Source organism: Rhineura floridana, chromosome 3 (assembly GCF_030035675.1).
Source record: "Rhineura floridana isolate rRhiFlo1 chromosome 3, rRhiFlo1.hap2, whole genome shotgun sequence".
Taxonomy (NCBI): domain Eukaryota; kingdom Metazoa; phylum Chordata; class Lepidosauria; order Squamata; family Rhineuridae; genus Rhineura; species Rhineura floridana.
The window spans coordinates 122,809,054-122,836,340 of NC_084482.1; the positions used below are offsets into that span (position 1 = coordinate 122,809,054).

A 27,287-nucleotide genomic window follows, 5' to 3' on the forward strand; every position below is an offset into this window, starting at 1 on the left:
TCTCAGTAAGATGTTGTATGCACTAGAAGATGGGGTGTGTGTGTGTATTTCTCCAACAAATAGTATGACATTAATATATTTACACTTCCATGGAATTTAGGACAGGGATGAAAGTCCAAAAAGTACAAGTTGAGATATATTCACAAATATTTGTGACTGTTATTGTAGTTACAAATGGGGCACACAACAGTAATTTTGAAGGAGGTCCTTTTATTCCTGGATTTCCACTTTGTGGGGGGGAGGGGAGAGGAAAGAAAAAACAGTTTCGGAAACACTCTTGCCTAGGCAGTGGAAGTAAGACAGTAGCATGTCCCATTTTCCAAAAAAATTAGTGGGTATATCTACATCATATATATCTCATATCATCACCATTTTATATCTTTCATACATATGTTCACTGCTGCTAAGCAGAGACAAAGCACACAGGAGTTAGACTGGAGACGCTAGAGAGTAGAGAGCTTCACAGAAGTGCTAACAGAGAGCAACACAGGACAGGATAGGAGAGAATCAAGCAGAGGTACAAACTATTTAAAAGTGAAAGAAGGGGATAGGGAATAGTCAAGACAGGAACATATCCTCAAGAGGCAGGATGAACAGAGAAGAGACCCAGGTCAAGAAGTCAAGATTATGGTTTTGGCAGGCACAAAAGAAAAATCTGAACTGATCACAGAACGGAGCCCAACTGCTCCTGACCTTAGAAGCATATTGCTCCATCCATAGTTTTGACAAGCCGGATCCAATGAGAGCATAAAGTGGGAGGACCACTCAGCTCTTAAACAGTAAAACTATGGCTCTAACCTTGATTCAGGCTGCAATCCTAACCCCACTTACTGGGAAGCAAGCCCCATTGAGTTAAGTAGGACTTACTTCTGAGTAGACATGGTTAGGACTGTGCTGCTAATCAAGTAAACTTTTAAATACAGACAAAAATTTGGTTCCTAATTCATTAGAGAGGCTGCCAACATGGTATGGTAGATAACTGGTATGCAAAAAGTCCCAGGTTCCCTTCCTGGCAGCTCTAGTTAAAACAACTGGATAAGCAGGTGATAGAAAAGATCTCTGCCTGAGACCATGGAAAGTCACTACCAATCAGAGTAGACAATATTGGACAATATTATGACCTGATGGAAGGCAACTCCCTATGTTCCTAAAGGACCTACCGCCACACAGGTCACAGAGGCAACTAAGTCCCTGTTCCAGATTTGATAAAAAAGAAACTTGATATGTAGAACTTTATTCCCCCCCCCACTGCTTGTATTCAAAAGCCAGAACACAAAATTTGCCACTGAGGGCAAGACTTTATAAACTGCACTTACATACATCTTTTAGAAGACTGATGGAACATGGACTTTAAAAAACCCATCAAAGTTGCATTTTTTAAAAGTTTTTAAAATGTTTTTAACATTGTGTTGTTTTAATATATTTTACGGTCTTTTTATGATGTTTTAAAGTGTTTTTAGTGTTTCTGTTTGTTGCCCTGGGCTCCTGCTGGAAGGAAGGGCGGGGTATAAATAAAATAATAAATAAATAAATAAAGTTTTTCTGTTCAGAGGACATATTCTAAATTTGATGAAATATAAAATATTAAAGATGGCATTTCCTACTGGCACTAAGTGGTGGATTTTATTAAATCAAATAATACACTTAAGGGAAACTTTCCTTTCCACTGGTATTTTGCAATGCGTACATATAACAAATCTTAGGGATATCACACTTTAAAAAATCAGAAAAAGGTCTTAAGTTTAAATGGCAGAACTGCAGATATCACTCGCTGTCAACTGTGAATAGCACACAGAAGTCTTATAAGCATGGATTCCTTGAAGTAACACACTGAACAGCTACCTGCCTCCATATTATTTATTGCAGTGAAACTTGTCCATGTTCTATTTATAGCTGCAGCCCATTTTCCAGTTTTAAACTCTGTCTTGCAAATTGAAGCTTCAAGTGTGAATCAGCTCTAAGGTATTATTTGGGATCAAGTTGCTTTAATTCATTATATTCTCAGCCAAATGTTCAGTTTTAGATGGCCAATTTTTTTTAAGTCTTTGAAAGAAGAAGAACAGAGTTAAAAGATTATTGGGGGGGGGGGAGAGGGACAGGACACAAACACTGAGCCTGCAAATAGCCTGTCATGTTTAACTTGAATTTCTAAGGAAAGGTTTAAGAAAGGTACACTGACTTGTGAAGCAGACGTTGAATGACAGGCTGCAAGAGGCACATGAGAATGCATAGCGCAGACAAAGAAGGCAGCAAACACAAGTTCAATTTGCACATACAAAGCAATGAAGAGAATCTGCTCTTTTCTAATTCAGGGACAAGTCAATTGATGCTCCGTATTCAGGAGCATCAGCTTGAAACCGCTCAGCACCCAGTGATGTGTTCACTTCTATACCACAGCAACGAGTTGTCAGGACATACAATTAACAAGTGAATTCAAAATAGTTCCAATGTTATCAAGAACAGTGTAATACTAGCATAAGATACCATAGATGGGCTGAGGAATGAGATTAACTGCCCTGCAGCAAGGCAGGCTATACGTACACACACTTGAGGTTAGAAATAACTGCTGGAAGAATGATGCAGTGCACACTAGATATAGAATAAGGGAAATGATTAAGATTGGAAAACTGTAGTCCAGACAGTAAACAGGCCTACTCAACAAAGCTTCATAAAGGCACAAGGAGCAGCTCTGTGTGGGCCCTGGGCTCTCAGTCACGGAAGACAGTAGAAGAGATTCCTATGGGGAAAGATGTGCAGGACTTTCAGGCTAGCTACACCAGACAAGACATCTGCACTTGAATCTCCCATTTTCTGAGCTCTTTACCAAAAGAGCTACGCATTGCCTGCACAGAGTTGTGATTTGCCCCATGGGGCATTTTCCCCCACAGTAAGGCTAATGGCAGTTTGAGGGTGAGATTTGATTGCGGTACAATACAAAAGGGCTCAACCTACACTTCCAACGTTGCTGCTCCAAATTCAGAGACCTGCTTTACAATAAAAAATGAAAACACTGGGAGATTTTATCAGAGATCTCTCACTAGTTTAACCCTTTGAAAAGGATGCTGTAGGCTTGATGCTGGTTCTAATATGTGCATTTTCCCACACTGGCATAGTTGGCAGGTGAACCTTTTAGAAAAATTACTGGGGCAAACAGAATCAAGAAAAAGAGGGCATAATGGTATGGGGAAGAAAATGAAATAAAAATACAAACTCAGTCCTAACAAAGCTCCCAGGAAATGACAGGCCCTCTCCACTTTTCCTTCTTATCTGTTCATACCAGCCCTACTGGAATTTCACAGAAGAAATTAAAGCTAGAAATCAGCATGCTACCACAAGCAGTAATGCTACTCTAGTGTTCTAAAACTTCCTTCCTCCAATGAAGCCATGTCCTAGAAATAAAGCCCACAGCTTGTCATCCCATAAAAACCTGTGGGTGTTGCCTTGACATGTCTACAAGCTTTAAAATCTTGGTAACTCTCATGGTGCATTATGGTAACTCAGCAAGTCAACTGCAAATTGGGGGCTGGGGAAAGAGGCACGAAAGCACACAGAGGTTATACCAATTGTGTCCCTGTGGACTAGATATGACAGTGTAGGCAGCTCTTGCGTTGCAGCTGCCATACCTCAGCTTCTACCATCCACATCCACCAGCAGAATGGATGGATATTCCACAGGGTGCTGGGAAAGGTACTTGAACAACCTGAAAAGGGCCAGGATCCACTGTTTGGGGAGCAGAGCTGCTTACTTGTTTCCTATTAGTTACTGGTGAACAGTGTCCCCCAGGGTGAAGCAAAGATGGTGGGGTAGGGGAGAAAGAGGAGAGAAATGCAGAAGGACCTCCATCCCCAACCATTAAAAATGTACATGTGCTATATACATACATTCATAGATATATCAATATAAATATATAAAACAAACTCCAGCAGGTGAACAGATGGGAGGCCAAAGGCCAGGGCCAGCCCTGGAATGTTTCACTAGCTCCTGCCATCATCTCTCTGCTATGGAAGAGGTGTGGCAGGATGATCCCTCGGCAGTACACTGAAGACCTTCGCAGAGGCGTCTATTCTCTCCTGTCCTGGAGCACTTCCTCTGTAGGTGGGAATCTGCTGCCATCCTAAAACGCTGAGCCCGCACTCATACAGCTGGCATGTGCTAGACTGTAAGCCAAGCCAGTGCTAGGCCAGTACCATCTCTGTTGTCGAGTCAGCTTGCTGCTTGGCCAGGCCCATCAAAGTAATAGGATGACTAGACCTATAGGCGTGTGGGTTCCTCTTCACTCTCACTGCAGTTCCCACAACAGTCCTGGAGAATGAAGGGAGGAGGCAGGAGGAGGGAAGGGGGGGAGCAAGGGAAAAAGGGAGAGCACACAGCAAGCACAGAGTAAGTACAGTTATTATTTCAACACGCAGACATGCCACAGGATTTTATACCCAGTCCCCACAGAAAAAGATACCATTGCCTAGAAAGGAACTTTTGGGCCCAACACCAAAAACAACCCTGCTAGTCGGGCTGCTCCCAAATAGTGCCCTCTGGCAGCCAACCTAGAGGACTAGAGAGAGAGAATGAATCATGCTGGATCTCCAACCACACTCTTATTCACAGCCAGGCTGTGCATCTTCCACACCCTTTGAATACATATTTATGGACTGTGAAGAATCTAATGGCCATTAGTGGCTAAGTACAGAATTAGGAGCTGAAAATTATTCAACACTGGCAAGCTTAGGACAATGGCAGGGTCTCATATAGGCCCAGTAAATGAAGCTGGAGATAGATACACATGGAAATATGAATCATTAATCCAAATGGAAGAACTACAAAAATATAGGAGTAGGGCGTAACTGTAGAAAGTGGGATGTGTCCAGAACATCGGCAAGCTCTCAGAAAATACACAAGGGTTTGGGGTACATGAGGAAGAGAAAAAGAAAAGCTTCAATTTTTAATAGCAGGGTCACATAAAGGAGGCATGGTAGCTGGAGAAATGGGATGTTAAAAAAAATCCTACTGCCTCCATGCCAAGAGAACAGAGCAAGACATACATGATGCTTTGCAGGAAGCAGGCTTAGTGGCTTGAAGAGCTATTAATGCACACAAGCAGCAAATCTTGGAGGAAGGGAGGGAGAGGGAGGGAAAGGAAGGCACTGAAGAGGTAGACTCCTCATCCCCATGTCTTGTTCTGTCCACAGGGGAGTTTGGGGCACCAGGTAGTCATTTTTCCTGCGCAGAACAGCAGAGTAGAGGTTGCTCACCTCTGGAAAGAGAAAACATGCTGTGAGAGCCCCAGCCAGAGATAGCCATGCCTTCTCCTAAGGCCTCTCCTGGGTACGGAGATAGCTACCACTAAATAGAACCACCAGAGCAAGTCCCAGAGGAAGTGCCAAGGTGAGAGACACTCCCCACATGGAGGGGAGAGGCCCATTCAAATGGACTCTCAGTCACACAACATTGTGAGAGAGGGCCAGATCCCTGGCACTGGGAGTGAATACTTCTTGACTAAAAAAAACAACACTGCAAGCAGACGTACTGCACAAGGGGCTACATTTCTAAGTAATGGAAACATGAGGGGAAAAGGCGCTAGTTTCCAAGAGCAACAAACGAAATGTCCTCAAGCGTGCCTTGTTTCTCTCCTCCTGCTGTCTTAGAACTTTCCAAATGGGAAACAGCCAGTCTGGGCTGATCGTGACAAGAGGGATTTGGACACGTGGGGCACTATACTGCTTTCCCCTGATTTATTCAGAGCCACAAGGCTAGTAGAAGCAGAAAGAGCAAGGCTGTCCAGAGCCCAGAATGACTAGATGCTGCTGCCAGCCACACACAAATCAGCACCAGGTATCACACATACAAACCCCAGGGCCTCTTGGGTATCAAACCCCAAGATGACCTCCCGATTAACCTGAGAGAACATTGCTCTGATATTGAGTAGTCACATCTAGAGCATTTATGGAGTTTACGTTAAGTCAGCTGAACTCGCTGAGCTCCAGAGCCACTAAAGCAGAGGACACGTTCATGGGGCTGAAGCACATGGCTATGGACAGAGGTGTGGTGCTAGGGCCAGCATGAGACATGGTGCCACTGAGGGAAAGCCACCACCCCCTTCTCTCCCACCTTCACACCTCCTCTTCCTCTTCTCCCTTTCACGTACTTTTAATGTTTTGCTATTGCTAATGCAGCGGCAGCATGCCTCTGTCTCCTCTCTGCCGCAGTCGCAGGAAGAGAAAGGGGCCCAGGAGAGTGCCTGTACTACAGCTGCTTTTAAACTTTTAAATAATTTGAAAAGAGAATTTCTAGCCACCCCAGGAAAGTGGCAATGGAACAGGCACTCTCCCTGATCACTCTCCTTAGAGCATCTCACTCCCTTCCTTTCCTAAGAGTCAGAGTTTGGGGGGGGGGAGAGAGAAGAGGAGGGATGAATGAAGCAAGTGAGTGGGGGCCTGGGAGGCGATTATTTGCTGCCCCCTGAAGCAATTGTTTCATTTTGCATGAGTGGGCCAGCCTTGTGCAGCGCAAAGAAAGGCAAGGGAACATTCCAAAGCAACTGTGGAAGGTTCAGATCCCTGTGTTACAACAACCCTGCTCCCCACATCTAAGGCAATTTACCTGTCTGCTGAAGAGACGCTGGAGTAGGCCCTTTTTGGGCTGGGTGGGTTGCTGCCCCTTCCAGTCCAGATCAGGAGGTATGGCTCCATCTGAACCAAAAACATTGAGTTCCTTGAAACAGTCTGTGTCTATCATCTAGGGGAAGATACAAAAAAAAGATGCAGAGCTCATGATGGGCTTTCCCTGCTCAGGGTCCCCCCTTGACAGGGTGTCTCCGTAACACTTTAGTCAAAGTAGCTGCTTATATAATACTTCAGCCAGTCAGTTATAGAACAGCTTTGCACCCCAACCTCAGCAACAACAGATGACTCAGTATATGTTTTCCCTTCAGAAGCATAATCCCCGGGAGAGAAGAACAGCACCTACCTCATTTTGCCAGGGAATCGGGACACTTCCAGTTGCAAACTTATGGTAGAAGTCATGGTCTGTGGGCTCCAGCTCTACCCCCTTGACCGTGGAGAACTGTTCAATGTCCAAGACATCCTTGCAATAAATAGCTTGGGGCTACAAAAAATGCAGAAAAGAACACTATGAAGGGGCTTATTCTCCTGCTCTGAGCAGATCGCAAGAGAGTAAGACTCTGTTACAAGGCCATATGTGCATGCTGAACTCACATCAGGTTTGAACGGTGGGTCAAGTATCCCTGCTTCCAAGCGCTTGAAATTCAAGTGTTTAAACAGGGGGTGCTCTTTCACCTCCTGAGCACCAGCACCTCCACATCCCAGCCGTTCCAGTGGGTCTTTGCACAGGAGCTAGAACACAGTACAGTATATCATAGGAAAGCCTCTGTATTACCAGAAGGCTTCAGCTACCAAGAGCAACAGCTTGGCCTCCAGGACAATGAAACAAAACCTACGCTGAACACTGCTTCAAATGTTATTTTTGAACAATACTGTGGAACAGAACTTGAACCATTATTTATAGGTTTATTTGTTTTAACTGAACTCAAAACGCAATTTAAGTTACTGATTCCAACTAAAAGCTGGTAAGATATTAGCTCCAGGATATGCTATGCCCTTCCAAATCACCTTACCTGCCAACTCTAAAGTAAAAACAGCATACAAAGAATTTTTAAAACCATCTAGGAGGATTTATATATATGCTCTTATTTGCTCAGGTTTCTCAGCCCTCTTCAAAGGCTGTTAACAGCAGGAAGGAACCTGGTTGCTTTATTTCTGAAATATATACCCTGCCCTTCATTGGCCAATCAGAATTCCAATGGATTTCAGACTAAATCCACTGTAGTTACAATACAGAATGCAAGTATCTTACAAATTCAGGGACAAAAGACGGCCACTTAAGGGAAAGAATCTGGTGAAATAGCTACATACTAAGGTATCCTGGATAGATCACAAGAAGTGTTGATTATAGCAAACATCATTCTGCATAATGAGGGATATCCAAATTTCTAGCAAGGGCTAGCAATCTTCAAATACTGCAGAAAGATTCAACTAAGAGGGGGAGGGAAGGAAAGAGGCAAATGAGGCCTGCTAATTCTTCCCAAAGTTTGATATTATGTATGCAACAGGAGCTATAAATGGGACTAGGACACAGAGCAATCACATGATTTCACCCCAACCTTATTTTTCTACAATCTCTCTACCTTCACTCAAAGGTTAGGGTAAGGAATTCTTGAAACTATTGTTGTGTATTTACTGGTTAACTGACATGCCACAACTTCCTGTATAACCTGCACTGGTTGTTCCTGAGGTTTTACTGAATTGCTTTGACTCTAATTAGCAAATTGAGAGAAAGAGTGAACAGGATAGGACAAGGAGTATGGGACATAAAGTATTTAACTGCTTGATGCCAGGTAGATAAGCCAGGCACACTGAAGATCATGAAACAATTGCAGCAGCTAGGCCATATTGCACCACACCCTAGTCTTATTGCAAATACAGATGTTCCGGGAGTCAGATTGAAGAAGGATGGATAGCCAGTGAGTGCAGATCATGAGCTGAAGTTTTATGAATCTTATACTGAACTGTTACCAAGCTACAGCTGCACTGAAGAGAACTCTTTTTACAATTTAATTTGTATAGCAAATGTACACTGCCTTGATTAACTGGCTGTACCTGGCTCTGGAGAGGTCCTGCACACAAAATGAGGTCTAGCAGCATAGCCAGTGTTATGGTGTACTGCACGGCTTCTCCCAAATTAATTTCCAATAAGCAAGGTGCAACTTTCTTTTCAAGGCACCCAGAGCCCACTCAGAAGTGGGCAGCCATCGTTTAGCAATGGTGAAAGGAGTGCAACTGGCTTAAGGATGAGACAACATGTGTACCATGGAACAGAGAGAGCGCGAAGCAGAGGAGAACTTCTCAGAGTACTCTTCCTGCACATCCTTCACAAGGCGTTCCACCTCTTCACGCTTAATCTTCTTCCTGCGTTGCTGAAATGGAGACTGGCCCTCAATCATCTCATAAAGTAGGCATCCTAAGGCCCACCAATCAGGGCTGAATGTGTACCGCTCATTCTTCACCACTTCAGGAGCTGCAAAAGTAAGAACCATTTGAACAGTGCTGTGGATATTCTTTAACACACATGAAATTGGGTATTAAGGGGAGGTTGGTTGGTAGCTCAGTGAAGGACCACATGCTTTCCACACAAAAGGTCCCAGGTACAATTCCTGGTATCTCCAAGCAGAGCTGAGAAAAAACAGAGCTTCTTGTCTGAAGCCCTGGACAGTCACTGCTTCTCAACGCAGATAATACTGAGCTAGGTGGACCAATGTTCTAACTCTGTATGGGGCAGCTTCCTATGACCAATGAACTCAACCTCCTAAGGTCAGAATTATGCTTATATTACCAAATGGGATTCCAGATCTCATAATGTGGTGGCAGTATAAAGTGGGGTACTTGCAACTGCCTTAAGCAGCAGCAGCAGGCAGGAAAGAGAATGGCTAACACCTTCTCCCAGCTTGGGTTCAGAGATGGGTCACAAATAGGAGTCATCTCACCCTGCATACCTGTGTGATCATGTACTCCAGTCCTTACCCTTACAAGTTGCCCATCAATGTCTCAAATACCACTGTTCCTTCCCCTCCAGCCACACAGTACAAGAAGAGCCCATGTTTATAGAACATCTCTCAAAATTAAGTCAATGAAGGCTAACTGGCATCATCTGAATATTTTATTCTAATCTCAATCAGGTTTTTGGCTCAGAGTACCTAGATAGCATTTGCAAAGAATATGGCACCACAGGTCAACAGCAAAGTTGAACTCAACTTGCTTTGCCAATTCTAACTAATTCAATGTATCCTTGTTTTGACCCTATGATGTTTTAGGAATGGAGTGCCACATTCTTGTGCCATCTTGTATCTAAACTGCAATCCAAAGTAGTAAGTGAAATGGTTTCTCTTTGGGCACAAGAAAAATACTAGTGCAAGAGCATACCAAGTTACAGCTTTGTAGAAACATTAGGAATTTGTTTTACGGGCACTCAAGAGCCCAGAGTGGTAAGCAGTAGTAACGCAGCCGAAGCTCTGCTCATGGCCGGAGTTCGATTCCAATGAAAGGAGGAAGTCGAATCTCCAGTAAAAGGGGCCGAGGTCCACTCAGCCTTCCATCCATCCGTGGTTGGTAAAATGAGTACACGGCATACGCTGGGGGGTAAAGAAAGGCCGGGGAAGGAACTGGCAAACCCACCCCATATATATGGTCTGCCTAGTAAACGTCGCAAGACGTCACCCTAAGAGTTGGAAACGACTTGCACTACAAGTGTGGGGACACCTTTACCTTTTTAAGAGCAATTCATTCACCTCCATCTAATTCCTTACAAAACAGACAAAGCTGTTGAAGTATCAACAATTTGTGTTTTTTTCCTTTTTGTCTGTGTTTGTGGTTATAAATTTAAAAAATGCAGACAGAACTTGGAATCTGAACACAAGAGGGGGAAAGTTTGGGATCAAATAAGATACTGTCAAAGCAGAAGTAGCAAAGTGGACAACACAGGGATGAAGACAAATGCAGTTTGAGTAACAGTCAAAGATTTAACAGATACTTCTTCGAAGACTAGCACCTTACCAGAGTACTAAACTAAGCTTAGGATTTAATTTTCACTGTCCAGCCCACTACAATGGCACCTACCTCTGTTCTAAACTGCAAACTTTGACAAGAGATTGCTTTTACCCTTTGTCCTTGGTTGATGTGCTTCATGGCCTCCATGCTGACCCCAGTCAACTCCTCAGGTCATTTCTTGGATACTCACCCATGTAGCCAACTGTTCCCACCCGACCTTTTATCGTCTGTCCCTCCGGAACATAAACAGCGAGTCCCAGGTCAGAAATGCGGATGTGACCTTATCAAAGGAAAGTGAGTCATGCAAGTGTCCAGTCTGCAGATTTCCCTCAACCCAGAACAAAGCCTGATATCAAAACCAGAGAGACATCTACTCGCTCATGGTTGGGGCGAGAGGGTTTAGAGCAGACATTTACTCACCATGGTCATCCAACAAGATATTCTCTGGCTTCAAGTCCCTGAGGGAGGACAAGAGATTCTGTAAGATACAAACCTCACTGGGTTGCTCCTTCAAGACTAGCATAGGAGGAGCACCAGAAAAATCAAGCAGGGATGCCAAAAGAATCCTTCTATCTTGAAACGCTCATCTCCATGACCATGAGACTAAATGAGCTATAGCCATATCCTACATAGATGGAAAATGTCTGGGGCAGAGCCACTTTCTCCAACACAGGTTTTCCTCACTTCTTCTAACCTGAGAAGAAAAGAGAGTCTGATACGTTTTTGATTCTCAGGTTGGAAGGAGAAGAGAAACTGTGCTGAGTGCTGGGAAACTGGTCCTGCTTCACATTTTCTTCACTAACTTCTGAACAATTCCTTTTACAATGCAGTAGCAGCACTCAAGGTAGTGCACCAATCCTTGTTAATACAGAATCCCAGCGTGAACCCCAGCTACAGCAAGGAGAATGTTCTGTTCTCACCTGTACACTATCCTCTCATGGTGGAGGTCTTCCAAGCCACAGCAGATTTCAGCAGCATAGAAAACAGCCCGTGGCTCCTCAAAGCCTGCTTCTCCCATGTGATAGATATGAAACTTGAGGTCCCCTCCATTCATGAGAGTCAAGACCAAGCACAAGGCATCTTTAGTTTCATATGCATAGGCCAGACTCACCTACAATACAAGCAGGCCAGTCAACCAGTAGGAAAGCAGAACAATCTCACAGAGCAGAACACCCAGATGCAACTGCCACAATTCTGCACCAGGTATAGAAAAAATGCTCAGGGCATTTTATGTATCCAGTACAGGAAGAGTTAACTTTACATTAAGCTTGCTGGGTAAGTACTGGGAAGAAGCTGAAAGGGATGGAGGAGGGAGGGTTAGAGATGGGACTAGGCATGATGGTGAGTTGCAAGTACAGAGCAAAAAGTGTGGCCTAAATGCTAGCAAAGCTACAGCTGCTGCCAGAACAATTTTCAGCCCCTAGAGCAGCTTTCATCAATCTAATACCCTTCAAATGTTTGGGGCTACAATTCGTTGCATTCCCAATTATTGGCTTTGATAGCAGTGGCTGATGGGAGTCTGTGCAGGGGGCACAGGTTGGGGAAAACTGCACCAAAGAAAGCACTACTCCCTTGTTCCCCTTCTTCCCTTTGGTAAGACAGACAAATCCAACCAGGCCCCAGAGCAGTGCAGCTTTCTTGTATAATCACAACTCCTTAGGAGCCCCTTCATAGCTGGTTTTCCCATTGTTTCATTCCACACTACAACAGTAATGTTTTGACAGCCCAGCAGTATGTGGGCAAAGCTAACCGTGTGTGTGTTTTCCCACCTGATTGTTGCCTAGCTGGAAGAGAGGCAGACAACTGAGTGGCCAAGACCCATGCAACTGGCCCTGGCCATATGACCCTGGCTTTCAAATATTACAGTGGAAGTATGGGATGAAACCATGGAAAGGTCGCCCTGGCACCTTTGCAATCATGTATAAAAACTTAGAAGCACAGGGGAAGAGGAAGTGCTCTGCAAAGTATAAAACCATAATCCTCTGGATCTTCCTCCTGAAGTAACCAATCACTGTAAAATCCTGATGGGTCGGTTGTCACTACAGCGGGCCCCAGACAACTGGATGCCCGTCTGTTAGTGCAGTGCTGTGGGCTCAGGGTCCAGAAGGCAGACGTCTAACAACCTCATCCTCTCCTTGCTATGGCTAAGAAAATTCCACATACTGCAGTTCTCTCCGAAATTAGTCAAGATTTCACCAGGGTGGGTCAGAGTCAAGGGCACAGCCAAGCCCTGTCTCAACCTCTGTGCAGAAGTAAAGCAGCTCCTATGTACTTACTACAAACCTACTGTTCACTTTCTCCAGGATCTGCTTCTCATTCAAGGCCATGGCTTCCCCTTTCCGCTTTTTTATCCGCTTCTTCTCAAGCTTCTTGCAGGCATACATCTTCCCAGTGGCCCGTACCTGGCATGCGCACACCTTGCAGGAAGAAGAAAATTAAATGAATTATAATAGGGCTCGCAACTCTTGTGGCTTATTTTGGATCCTGAAATCATGACTCTCACTTTGATATCTTCCAAGGCAAAAATGCTGCAGTACCTTAGTGATTCAATTGTTTATTGCAACATATCATGAAAGCCCCAGCTTTCATTGGAAAAAATAGTTCACAGCCATGTTGCCGTGAGAAGAATAAGATTGATAAACTCAGAATCAAATTGAAAATGAATAATTTAAGAACTCAGTCCTGTTGAGTCCCTCCAAGTTTTTGTAGCCCAGATATTCTCGTGCTTGTGAAGTGTAGTGTGTGAACACAGAGCAAAAAACACTTAGCACAACAGTCAGCAGAATGCCACCCAACAGTCAGATAGGTACTTCTGGATATCAGCATCTTAAGTGACCAAGAGTCCCTTTATATAGGGCTCTTATTCTGGGAGAGATAAATATTCCACACTCTATAGACCCCTGAAAGCAGACAGGGGAGCTACTTCCTCTGTGTTGCTCAGACTACATACCTCTCCAAAGCCTCCCTTTCCTAGTACACGGTACTGGCGGAAAGTATTCTTGGTCACATGCCGCCTGAGAACACAACAGAGGAAACTAGAGTGAATTGGAAGTAGTCTATTAAAAAGTTAAAATGGTTCTCCAGTTCCCCCATACATCCCGAGTACAAAAATGCTATCGGGCAGAATTCAACATTGTGTGATCAGACTTTCATTAACCCTCTGGAGCAGATTTTAGGGGCATGTGAAGGGCGGCACAGGGAAGGAGAGGAAGGTGAAGTTCTGTTGCCTTGAGCAGATGTCTGTTGTGCTCATGCATGGACAGCACTGAACACAACCCTTTGTTCTGCAGTTTATGCGAGCCACAGTATATACACAAGACTGATGAACCAGAATAAAGCAAGGATGAGAACCACATAGGTAAGCAAGTTTCAAAGCTAACAAAACCAAGTCAAAACAGATCCTGAAAAGGACTAGTTCTCACTATGTGACCAGGGGTCATCAGCCAGCATTTTCTCTCTCACCTGACAGCAAAAGTATCAAGGGCATGAAATTTGCTCATTACATTGTGCATAGGTTGAAAAGGTTTTACTAGGTTGAAAGGCAGGGTCACACTTATCATTGAGCCTATAGCAAAGTGTGGTTTACCTTTCCAGATATTTCCACTGCAGGAAACGATTGAAGTAGATGCTGTCAAGGTAGTCAGCAAATGGCGCCACACTAAGGTACTCATGGATGAGCCTAGGGGAAAGAACCAGAAACTATCAGAAACACTGAGGCTTTCCTATGCCAGAAAATAGAGGACACAGCCTGAGGCTTCTCTGGACAAAGAGACGGAACACAAATCAAGCTTTAAAGCTTGAGACTCTTCAAGGGATTTGAAGAGCTCTTGGATAATGAGGCCAGGAGAGCGCCAAGGACAGCAGACACTGAGAAAGCCCAGGCAATATCATATCCAATCTGGAGAGCAATAGGAAGGAATATGATGGTTACTTCCCTTTTCAGAGGTTGCCAGAGAAACAGGGCTCCAGATCAGAGGCTCTTTGTTCACGTATCACCACTTAGGATGCTGCGAGAGCTTTTTGCACAGCTGTAGTAGCAAGACCTGCGACTAGAAATCTGAATTATACTGACAAATGCAGTAAGATGAAGAGCACAAAGGGAGGGTACTCAAGGCAAGGCTCACTTTTAATAAGATTCTTTTTAATATTGCAACAGCATCAAGCACAACCACTGCCATCAGTACAAAGAACCACTGCAATGTTGTCTGCAATCATCCAAACTGCCCTTTCTAAATAAGCCTGGTCTGATATTTGCTGCCAAGGTAGCAAGTGAAGTTTGAAATATACCCTGCCTTTCTTCCATTGAAATCAAGGTGGCATACATATGGCTTTCAGGGAGCCAATCACCCATCTAGGCACTGACAAGACAGATTTGCTTAGATTCAGCAAAGGCTGCAGCACCATGTGCCTTCGAGACTATACCCTTGGACTTCTAATGAAAGTACACCATTGCCAAGTGAGATAGAATATTAGTCAAAAGAAGATTTCTTGCTTTGGAGCATCACAACTACTTATCCATTCTCCATCAAAAGCCAAGTAATCCATCTAGCAACTTAAATATTAATATTTATTAAAGTCTATAAACCACCTTTAAAATACATGGCACCCATTGGCTCTCCTACAGCAGGGAAATAAATATCTATGCAACCAATTCCAACATTTGTTAGTAACAAATAATCCAATTGCACATGCAACAGGTGAACTGCAAAGTTAGACATTACTAGACAACCAGTGGCTACTGTCCTGGGAAATGTGCACATCATTAAACAAATTCCTCCCAATCCCCCCACTCACTTGGTAGATTCCTTAAAGAGCTCTTTACCCGGTTCCTGTTCCAGTCGCTCAGAACACAGATTTACTAGCTCCGAGGGCACTTCAGGCACATGATCCACATTCTAAGGACAAAGAGTGGGTCACACAGGGAAATAATTGATTTTAATTAATACACATTTATATCCTGCCCTTCACATAAATCCCAGCACAGTTATCAACATTATTAACACAACCAACAATACAACTAAAGAAATAAACCAGTAAAATAATCAACACCGAGAACAGATCAGCAGTAGATCCGGTCATAATTATTACATATTCATTACTGTACCGACTACTCATAAATGCCTGAGTAAACTGGTGGGTCTTAGTTTGGCACTGGAATGTCAAGAGAGTTAGCTCCAAATGCACCTCTTGAAAGAAGGCATTCCAGCATTAGAGCACCACCATGGAGAAAGCATTAGTAAGTAACTGACAGCACCAGGTTTGAAGGGGGTCCTGGGCAAGGTGCCTCTGAGCCTTTCATAAGCACAACCCTGGCGTGCCCCGCAAAGAGCATACAGGGTGGCAGGGGTGGGCAGAAGGAAGAAGTGGCATGGAGAAGCTGCTGCAGTTACCCAGATCAGTGCTTTTCCTTCAGCCGCAGCTCTTAAAAGAAAAACAACAAATCACACCAGGCTTGCTAGAGGGACTAGGATGGTACTTTGGGGAGGCAGCAATGCTGGCACAGTTTTTTTTTTCCTTCAAAGTGTCTGGCACTGAAATGATAAGCACTGGGCAGTGGCAACACCCACCACCACCTTTCCTCCCAAATACCTGTGGCCCCAGACATAGCATTGCTACATTAATGGGATGGCCCAGAAGAATTGTCTGGTGGGGGGTGGGACAGAATGGATGGTGCAGCTGCTCAGCATTTGCCCTTGCGGAGCCAGGCACTTAAAATGTTTAAAATAAAAAGATATTTCTGGGGTCAGTCCTAGTGGGCCTTCTGGGGCCCTGGCGTCCATCACACTGGGTGCTGATGCAAGGCCTAGGTACAGATGTGTGCTCCCGTTGGTAATATTCAGGCATATCCTTGACCCAACTACTGTCTGGGTGAGGGCAGCTCTCACGAAGGCAACTGGTCCTTGCCAAAAAACCCAGAGCTAGGAATTCGAGACCTTTGCTTAGCTACTGCAGATTCTCACCTTCGGGGTCAAATACGTCTCAATCAGGTGCTGCCCACACTCTTTTCGTTTCTCATCGGGGGTCACTTCATACTCTGCCTATATCAAATGAGGATAAGAAAGCATCACCCAATAATTCTAAGAATAAAAATGCAGGAAGGCTGCAAATCAACCACATTTTATTGCACAGACCAAGAACCACCATAATCTACCCCAGAATCTTTAAATTCAATACCCCAACCTATTTCAGGCATTTAACTACATAACATTAATCTCTGCTATGAGTGAATGTAAATACTGTGAAAGTAATAAGGTTAGAACAAAGCCACCTCTATACATTCAGCTTTGCAAGAGGCCACTTGCCAGGTTCCCTTGCTCCAAAACTTGCATTTAATTAGCTCCCATGCACAGCTTCCAGGAAGGGGTTCTCACACAGTTGTGCTTACCACAGTATCCAGGAACTTGACACAGCGCATAAGCTCAGGCCGTGTTTCACAAAACTGCCGGAAAAGCAAACGACCAATGGGCTGCTTCTCACACAAACTGTGGTAGTCCCGCTCTGGGGTGGGGGAAAAGAAGCACTCGTCAATGACTACTACCCCATACCACAATCAGGGAACATACAAGAGAGGAAGTCGCTAGATCCATTTTTGAAAGAGTTAACTTGGAATGAGTCCAGCAAGTTGCGGCTGGTCTGAATCATCCACTTTTGCATTCTGAGATTAGGGGGGAATATCCATTCCAGCCCTAAAAAGCTATTCTCCTGAGCAAATAGCCTCTGTTCACTTAATTTAATTTCCAGCCACAAGATACTTGTGTTATATCTTTACCTTCAAGATTTTTAGCGCTCTCTTAAATAACAGACATTTTCTCCTGGTGGCTACACAGAACTACTTTTGTCAAGTCATTCAGCTGCTTATCAAAAAGTTTAGGCATCTGCATGGCCACAGATGAATCACAGATCATAGAATAAGTCTCCAAGCAATTAATCTGGTAACTCATATGGCAAGGATAGGGAACATGTGGGCCTCCATGCTGTGGGTCTCCAAATTCCCATCAGCCACAGCCAGCATAGCCAATACTCGAGGATTGTGAGAGTTGTGTCCAACAGCACATGGAGGGCCACAGGTTCCCCACACCGATCCGATGGGATGTTAAGACTCTCTTTGCATCAGGATGGAAACACTTACCATAATAATCTCTAGCAGGATTTCAAGAAAGCTTTCTTTTGTATGAGAAAATCAGTTTTCTTCGTGTGACAGAATCACCACAGCTCATTGCTCCCAAGGAAGGTGGTGCTTTGTTTTTAATCAAAGCATGGGATATTTCACAGGAGAGGAGATCTTATTAGGTGCCAGCTTGAGGTTTGCCTCTTTTAATGGTGTTGACTTTTGGAGCTCCCACACTTTTTTTTTTGCACTTTTGCAGTAAAGGCCAACATGTCCATCAGAGGAATTACTTGGCACAACTACAAATCAGGCATATCAAGTTCCTACATTTAGGTTAATTGTTCATTGCTTGCTTTTCTGTCCTCAACCTGAAGTTTACATGCCATTGGGGTTAACCCTTTCTTTATGAAGTCTAGGGGACAACCTCCTTCCCAACTCTGCAATAATTGGAAGGAGCAGGAATAAAAAGAGGAATGACATTATTAAATAATACTAGTAAGCTTCCCCCTACTCCCATCTGGGCATGTCTTCTGATTAAAAAGGAACAAACCTAGCGCAGTGACTTCAGCAGAGAGGCAACAGGTCAGCCTCCTCAGAGTAACTAATTCTGCTGCTTTAAGTATAAATGAATGATTAGATCACATAAGATGCAGAGACATGGCAGAATTTATTTATTTATTGCATTTGTATACTGCCCCATAGCCGAAGCTCTCTGGGCGGTTTACAACAATTAAAAACATTAAAAACATATATACACATTTAAAAAGCAATTTAAAAACAATTTAATTATTCTTCGCAGAGACTAATAAAAAGCAGCAAAGCCAGAATAGCAAGATCATGCGGAGAAGCAGCAGGCAGTCTCCAACTGTACTTTAATTAGGCAGTTTGGGAATTGCTGATGCAGAAAAACCACAACAGTAACGGGGAGAGAGATGTCAAGTAATCATGGGTGTAGCTAATGATCCCTCCCCCCGAATTCCAAGGCCCCTATTTCTCCTTCTAATCAAAATTCATGCCTGTATCAACAGACTTGTGTAGAAACACAGGGTGCTGTACCTTAGCAAGCAGGAAGCTGGCCAATCATGCCTCTATCCCAACGTCAGGGGTGGGGGACCTCAAGTCCAGATTCCCAGTGTGGCCCTCCAAGCCCTTCTATCCAGCCCTTGAAATTCTCCCCACACCACGGCCCCTCCCCAGATCACGCCCCTCCCCAGTCATGCACCACACCCCTTCTTAAGTGCTTTTGCCTTGCTGAAATGTGTCCTTGAACTTTGACAATGCCTCTTGCTTGCCTGGATTGTGAGATGTTGGTGGGCAGTGATCTTTTGCATGTCTGGACTGCAACCTACTATACAACGTTAAGAGTCATTTCCACTGAGCTACCCACTTGTTGTTTCTAGCTCTGCCCAGTTTTGGCCTACTACATTCACTATTGCCTATGGTCCCAACCACCATGCAGCCCCCAGAAGGTTCCCATCCCTGCCCTATGCCAACCTACTTTTGATAACTTTAAATATTCCTCCTCTTTCATGGCTTCAACCACCACAGAGTCAAATTAGGACTTATGTAAACTTTAGTATGACCAGAAACCTCTTTTTATGATGCAGAATACTTATACATCAGTGTCCTACTCTTTTAACCTAATAGTCTATGTTCATATAATCTGTATGTGCCTTACTAGCAAATATGTACTTTATTTTGCATGATTAACAAAAAACAAAAAAAAATCAAGAAGAAACTTTGGCTCATCTTCATTAATATTATGATTTCTTTTCTAGTGCCTAACCTCAGGGAAAGGTACACAGGTATTTCTAAGCACAATTTCCAAGTACAGTTTCAAGCCAGAAACTAAGCAGAAAGAAAGGAGCAAGCACATTCTAGTAAAAAAACAACCACATAGGAGAGGGGGTGGCTGCGTGTTCAATTTTTCTTTAATTTAATGGTCAGGTTTTTGCGATAAAGTCATTTGGTAAGAACATTGGCACTCCTTGAAGTTTATGAATTTGTATGTCTTCCAAAGTTGCCAATATTTCAAATGAACCTAGTAGTGCTTCATAGTCCCAACCACCTTGCTGGAATTAGTTTAATCATCACTTCCCAAGGATCTTCTCTTCTGTAAATCACCCCACCCCAACTCTCTCATGGAGCATGTTGTAAGTACTCTCCTCCTTTGTGCAGCAGTTGTTCTAAGGAAGCTGTGGTTTCCTGATGTACGAATACACTAGAAGAAAACAAAGCCAGTGCAGAAAGGGGGGAGGAGAGGGGAAAGGGGCCATATGCAAACGGCACCATTTCCTTCTCTTGCAGGAAATGAGTGTATTGAATGAAGGAAGGTGAAGGGTTCAGAGCCTGGCAGGATTAGAGGATTCTTCATTGCTCTATTGGATGGTAGTCAATTTTGCAGAGGAATTCTGTTCTAGCCATGCCATGGAAGAGCTTTACGCTAGGCAGACAGCTCCATGTTAGACCAACCTGGTCCAAGGTTATGGGAGGGAGAAAGAGAAATTAACACCCACAAAGAAAAAACGAGTTACCAAAAGAGGCTTTCCCCAGGCCCTGAATCCAGGAGAAATACCCACAGACAGGGATGGGGAACCTAAAGCCCATCTGATGTTGGACTTTAACTTCCATCAGCCCAAATCAATAATGCCAATGGTCAAGGATGATGGCAGCTGTAGTCTACTCACATCTGGAGGGCCACAGGCTCCCTGTCCCTGGAACAGGGCTACCTCAGTTACTGAAAAGAATTGTACATTTTAAAAGACACATAGTACACCCTAGCCAACCAGAGGCTCCCTAATGACTATAAAAATCTTTACAAATATCAGAGTTTTAGCATGTTTATCATCTGTACACACTAAAGACCATGTCCAAAGTTATATTAACTATGGCAGCAGAACATTCTGGCAAGCTGCAAACTGGGCATTATAAGGAGATGGAGACAAAAGACCCATCTCACAGGACAGGGAGATCACATCGACTTTTCCTAGAGCAAAGGTGGTGAGAGAAAAATGTTATCCAAACTAAGTCAGGCCAAATGACCTCCAAGAGGTCAAATGGCTAGGCCATAGAGAAAGCACCTGGATTTCAAAAGTCAGCACAGGAATACTGGCAGAACACCAGCAGTGACTTTTCATCTTCTACTAACCACAAGATAATGAACATCAGAAGGAATAATTAAGTTAAACCACTCAGGGGAAAAGCCTGGCCGTCATCATAGGCAGCACAAGGAAACCCTGGCTTAGTCCACAGTTGGGATCATCAAGGAAAAAAGTATACAGGAGGAGAAACTGAAATGAACACTGAGCTGGTGGGTCTTTTGAGGGAAAGGAGCACAGCTCAGTGATAAAGCATATGCTTTTCATGCAGAGGGTTCCAACTCCAATCCAAGTAGGGCTGGGAAGGACCCCTGTCTGCAACTCTGAAGATCTACTGCCAGTGTAGAGTAGACCATAATGAGCTCAATGGACCAACAGTCTGACTCTGTATAAGGCATCTTCCTGGGATCCAGAAATCAATGTTCACAGTGCTAAGTCTTACGAATAGTACCTCAGAAATCAGCATGACCAGAGAGCACAGTAAATCATCAAGTTTTTGTGGGATGGTCTTCTCTCACCCAATGTTTAATGGTAAATCTTCATTATATCAATTTGATGTTAGCAACAGTGTTAATACTGAATATTTATCAGAATTTAAGCACATACAAAAAACCTCCAAAACTAGTACCATATCTCAGCTTCCGTACCTAGGGTTCAAAAAAACCTCATCCAAGTTGCCAGCATTTCCAGTTCTTCCTTAATGCAGCTATAGTACTAGAAACGTATTTGACAAAATTGTTCCAACAAAGCAAAACAAGAAACCTCTAGAATAAATCCAAATCTAACAGCTAAATCTGGGTTAACTACAAGAAGAGTGTTATATTAGTTGTATGTGAAAGGTCTCTTTTTAAATAATTAACAGTACTGCTGTATCAAGGTCCATGATACTGGAAACAAGACATCACTTTTGTCATCTGTGAGGAAGCAGATACAGCTGCCATACACCTGATAAGGACAGAGCTTCTAATGGAGCCAAGCTGAGCAAGTCCTGTCAGTAACAACCTTGAACGATATATTCACTAATTGCACTACTCTGTGCAACATCCTTTCCTGCACCTCGGGCTCTTTTCCTAAGCTTGTCATCCCTATAATTATTGCCAATGATTTAAAGCAGGACTGGGGACCTATGGCCCTCCAGCTCCCATCAGACCCAGCCACCACGGCGAAGGATTAGGAGAGCTGAAGTCCAGGAGCATCTGGAGGGCTGTTCCCCAGCCCTGGTCAACATCTTTAATCTTGGACAGGTCAGTAGAAGGGGGAGAGGAGACTGCTTGGATCTTGGCACAGCTGGAAAAAAATAATTTGATTCCTGGGGGAAAGCAAGTGGAAGCAAGTATGGAGAGCAGCGAAGCTGCTTCAAATGAGATCAAGTAAACTTTACAAGGGGCAAAAAGCATCACTCAACAAACATAAGGAGCTGCCTTATACCAAATCAGTTCACTGGTCCATCTAGCCCGATATTGCCTACTCTTGAGTGGCAGCTACTCTCCAACAGATATTTCCCAGCTCAGATACCCAAGATTGCATCTGGGATTTAATACATATAAAGCATATGTGCTACTACTAAGCTAAGACCTCTCACAAAGTTGCTAGTGGGACATGGTGGGATGATGCCATATAAGGCAAAATGTGTTTTACTTCCATTCAGGAGTGTTTCGTAATCACAACTCTACCACCATGAAATCCAGCATAATTAAGCAATCCTATGGACAAACAAAGCTAATGAGAGGGTGGATGAACATGATCTTATGCAAAGAGCGCAAGTCTTCTTTATTTATAACCTCACCACCCCCACTCCACACACAGGAGGGCAGGGTGGAGAAGGCAACATCTCACCAGCACAGGTGTGCTCCTTACCCAAAGTATGCCGAAGATCTTCACATTGGCTAATGTGCGGGAACTGTAGCATTTGGCGCCATTTTTTACTCTTGCCTTTTCGGTTCCCTCCTCCACCTGCATGACACACAGGATAAAAAAAATCCGTGAGAAAACCAATCATAGAAACTGGCCAGTATGTACACTCTCTGATGTCCTGTTATTAACATTTGATTTATATCAGAACTCCTTCCAAAGGTGGCCAGGAACTAATTGGCCAAATTTACTCCAAGCCTTTTCTGAGCATTGTCCACACCAGCATTTCAGAAGAGTCATCTACAAGCACAGATGAGAAAAGTAAAGTTCAAACAGAGGGTGAAGAGCTTGGTTGAGGTCACAGATTGTCTTCACTGGGCTAGATACACATTGCACTGAAATATGATCTCCAAGATTTTCTTCCATACTGGAGTTACAGGTACACATTATAATTAAGTCACACAAAGTCAACTCTTTGTATGTACTAAAAGAAAGAAATTTCTCTACAAGAACTAAGTACTGAGACAGCTATTCCTAAATGTAAACATACCACAATGAAACCGATTCATAGGGTAGCCATAAGTATTCCCTTCAGTTTGCAACAGCATAGAGGGATATGCTTTACTTATTTCCTTCAAGGAATAAAAGGACTGCTAATTAGCATTTTGAAAGCAGGAGGCTAAGTACTATTACAGATTTTACAATGCTAGTAAGAGGTATTAGGATTAATTGCCCAGGCCTTCTAGCCTGCCCTCAGGCGCTATTATGCATGAAAAAAATTAAGGATTAAAAATACTTCATGCTCTATACATACCACCTACTTCTATACATACCACATTCTATGCAAGAAGAAAAAGCAAACCTACAGAGTAGCCACCTCCTTCCAATCCAGCCAAGCCACATTATTAGGCCTTTTTAACTGCCCTGAGCAAAGACTTTCAGACTTCATCAGCCTACTTGGGTTCCTTTTTGAAAAATGCAGTTCTCTTTCCTGAACAAAACTGAATCGGGGCAGATATCATCTTAAAATCCTCAGAACAAAGGAGGCAGAGGCCAAAAAACTGTGACATACCAGACCACCTAGTGAGCTTCCTGACTCAACAGGGATTTAAACCTGGGCTTCCCACGTTCAATCCCAGCAGCCAGCCACACTTCTTACTACACTTACTGCTTACATATCAGCAGGAGCGAAGTTTGTCAATCTGTTCTTAATAAATACCTGTCAGCAGCACAAGACTGCTGAAATAAGTCAGCTTTCAGTAACATGCTTAAAGTATACTTTGGCATCCTGGTTTCCTGTGACTACCAAGTGCCACTTAACAGCAGGTTATTCAAATGGGGGTAGAAGGAGGAAATAGCCCACTGCATACAAAATGGTGACTTACCTCATCTCCTTGGTATTGTACTAGTCTTGTAAAACAAGTCTTCACGGGTTACTAGCCTAAGATGCAAGTACCCTGTGTTTCCAAGCAGGCCACAAAGGAGAGGAAGCCTCCTCCTCCATTGCCAGCATGGAAACCAAGGCTACTAAGTTCTTAGCAGGCTAGCTGAAAAATATCCAGTCTACCAGCCTGCTACATTTCCATTCTGGATGTGAAGTAAGAGACTCTGTTTCCACTGCAGCTACCACAGAAACCAAGTGGGCTAGAAGTAGAAAGGATACAGCAATTTGTCCTTTTTCTGCCAGCCCACTCACTCGCCTGCGCAGAAGTCCATGTACCCACCTGCAGGGAATTCCTGATTACCTAGGGCAGGGCTGGAGAGCCTTTTTCAGTCCAAGGGCCATATTCCCATGCGAGTAACCTTCCGGTGGTTGCACACCAACAGTAGGTGTGCCCAGACACACAATATTCCCCATCCTCCACCCAGGCAAGTAAGAGGTGTTACCACAGTTCAAGGATTCATTCCAAGCAGGTAAAAATCACTACAGGAGGGTGCAGGGCAGGGCCACTGAGGGGTATGGTCTGGAGAGGAGGCAGCGGTGGCACTGCTTTGGAAAAGCCCTGCGGCCTGGATAGAGAGGGCTGAGGGCCACATTTGCCCAAGGGTCCCAATCCTTGGCCTAGTTATTAAATAAAGGCTGCATCATACAGAATGAAGAACCTTTGGCAGGTCAGTGAAAACCTGCTCACTTTTTTCAAGGTCTGTACAGAAAATCAACTTTCTTCATGCCCAAGATTCAATACAGCTCCATTAAAATCAATGGAGACTGACTGAACGGGAGGGAAGAAGCCCTTCTAGAAAACATGGCTCCCATGTTTCAGAGAAGCTACTGTGGATAATGTTACTATATTGGAAATAACTGCCAGAGTGCTGTCCATTAGGGATATCATTTAAGACTGAAGGCATAGTGGCTTTGTGTCAAGTTCTACTGTAGAATATTTTATACAGGCATCCTGGCTGTGGGGAAGGGACAGCAGGAAAACGTAAGTATGGTGCATACTCTTCCCTATGTCTCTCCCCCCACTCATTAGAAAAGATGCACTGCCGAAAAGAGGCCAAAAGTTGTGCCATATGACTGACTGTACAAACCTAGTAAAGAAGTGAATCAAGGCAGCCAGCTGCACAATACTTTGTCCTTATTCTAAAGTGCCACTGTGTAACTAGCGAAGGAAACTAGTCCCTGCTTTAGCAAGGTTTCAGTGATGGATGCCTCCAAGTCCACCTCTTACCAAAGCCAGAGATGAAATCTATTTTCCCCCCATTCAAAGAGAGTCCCAATACAAAGTGAAAGAAAGAAAACAGTAGGTCAGCCACCATTCCATGACATTTTATCTCTGCTGGTCAGAGCTATTAAAGCAGAAGCATTATAAAAGAGAAAGAATAGAGGGAGAATGTTCTTCTGTACCTCTCCCACCAGTAAAAACAACCAAATCCCTTTCACTAGTATTTGAATATGAGATTCACTATGTACAACATCCTAAGAATCTCAGTTTTTAGAATATAAAGAAATGAATTTTAATGCTTCATTAACCCTTAAGGTTTAAGACTGGCTTCCAGATTTTACCAGTATTTTTAAACTAGAGGGGGCTTAGCAGAATTTCCAACTGTCAGTGTGTGTGTGCCTCAGTGCCCTACATGACTGCTTTTTCCTTTGACTAGCACAGCCTTTCCCAACTAGTGGGCCACCAGATGTTGTTGGACCACAACTCCCATCAGCCTCAGCCAGCATTGCCAATGGTCAGGAAAGATGGGAATTGTGGTCCAACGACATCTGGTGGCCCACTAGTTGGGAAAAGCTGGACTAGCACAAGCAAAATCATCAGCAAATATACATAACTGACACAAGTTGCTGAATTCAGAATTTTCTTGGCACAGATTTTTTACTAGCTTAGCACAAGATGTTTCTTTACATGCACAGTACATACAGTCCTGCACTCAGGTTCACCAACTCATAGGGGTCTGTACAATTTTAGTGAACAATATCTTCAGTCCCCTCCCACTTCTACTGTTATTACCATGAAAGGACTGGCCTAACAATATGAAAATTTGCACAGGAGGAATAAGGCACAGTCGCACATCAGCAGGGTGCCTGCAGAATATAATTGCTTTAGCAAGCAATAAGGAACATTTTAGGGTGGAATGAGCTAAGACTAGAGGCAATATACTGCGGTGTGAAGTGCTGCTTCTCTTATAAGCAGCCCTGCGCAGAGGAGAATTTGGCAGCTTATTCAGCACCAATAGCTATTTCTAATTAAGATGTCTTATACACAGAAGTACTCCCATGTAAGAAATATCATATTAAGTTGTCATACACAATTTGCATATCTTTGTGTATACATGCTGTAAAACAATAGTCAAGTGGGTTTCATGTATCTACTGAAATATTTGTGTGTATCCATTTAGCCAAAGGGATATACATTCAGTTGAAATAATCACACATTCCGCACTTGTCTACCCATGTCTCCATTTCCCCCTTCCTCTGTCATTTCCCTATGTCTATATTAGAATGTAAGCCCCTTGGGATTATGGACCTCTCATATCTTTTTTTTTATGAAGTACTCATGCGCTCACATGGCACAATGATGATGATGATCATCATCATCTTGACAGTGTAAGGCACTATCCATGCTTTTTTCCTGCACAGAAGTGTTTTCTATATTTGAAATTTGTCACATTGAAGTGGCTTTAAGGGGCCATCTTGGAAATTCACAATAAGCTTAACAGCTCCATCTAATTTACATAGCAACTGAAACTCAGCTACCATACAGTGCATAAACAAGTCATGGAGATGGTAGATCTCAATGGCTATTGTACATAAAGCACTTATAGAATGCTATTGTAGCAATTTCTGAGAAGTACTTGCGCTTCCTCCTATGAGACAGCACAACAATCTATACATGGCAAACTAATGCTACAAGCCTACTTTAAAATCAAATTATTTTTCTTACTGATTTTAGTCTTCACAGGCTCACCTTCCTTGAGTGTATACATCCAAGAAATAATTCCTGACTTGCTAAAAAGGGGGGGGGATTATGAAGAACTCTGGTCTGCTTAGCCTCATGTGTACACAATTATGAGTAGGCCCATCTCTTATTATATGGATTTAGAGACCTGACTTCACAAGATCTAAACTCCTATATCTTATTATTTGTGTCCTGAAGACTCACTGCATCA

General features: G+C 43.5%; 1 protein-coding gene across 4 annotated transcripts in view; it reads right to left on the reverse strand.

Moving 5' to 3' along the window:
* Positions 1 to 209: 209 nt before the first annotated feature.
* GRK6 (G protein-coupled receptor kinase 6) overlaps positions 210 to 27,287 on the reverse strand; it is a 30,764-nt gene continuing 3,686 nt past the window's right edge. For 2 of the 4 annotated variants that reach the window (XM_061617637.1, XM_061617635.1), the window contains exons 2-16: positions 22,677 to 22,772; positions 16,999 to 17,111; positions 16,574 to 16,651; positions 15,408 to 15,508; positions 14,200 to 14,292; positions 13,564 to 13,627; positions 12,890 to 13,030; positions 11,534 to 11,724; positions 11,034 to 11,071; positions 10,804 to 10,893; positions 8,879 to 9,087; positions 7,209 to 7,346; positions 6,961 to 7,098; positions 6,595 to 6,729; positions 210 to 4,302 (exon numbers count right to left, since the gene is read on the reverse strand). In XM_061617637.1, the coding sequence (XP_061473621.1) occupies positions 4,252 to 4,302; positions 6,595 to 6,729; positions 6,961 to 7,098; positions 7,209 to 7,346; positions 8,879 to 9,087; positions 10,804 to 10,893; positions 11,034 to 11,071; positions 11,534 to 11,724; positions 12,890 to 13,030; positions 13,564 to 13,627; positions 14,200 to 14,292; positions 15,408 to 15,508; positions 16,574 to 16,651; positions 16,999 to 17,111; positions 22,677 to 22,728 (1,632 nt within the window). In that variant the 5' untranslated portion in view covers positions 22,729 to 22,772 and the 3' untranslated portion in view covers positions 210 to 4,251. Of the gene's footprint in view, positions 5,249 to 6,594; positions 6,730 to 6,960; positions 7,099 to 7,208; positions 7,347 to 8,878; positions 9,088 to 10,803; positions 10,894 to 11,033; positions 11,072 to 11,533; positions 11,725 to 12,889; positions 13,031 to 13,563; positions 13,628 to 14,199; positions 14,293 to 15,407; positions 15,509 to 16,573; positions 16,652 to 16,998; positions 17,112 to 22,676; positions 22,773 to 27,287 lie in introns of those variants that run through there. The other 2 variants (XM_061617636.1, XM_061617638.1) reach the window with 2 other exon arrangements.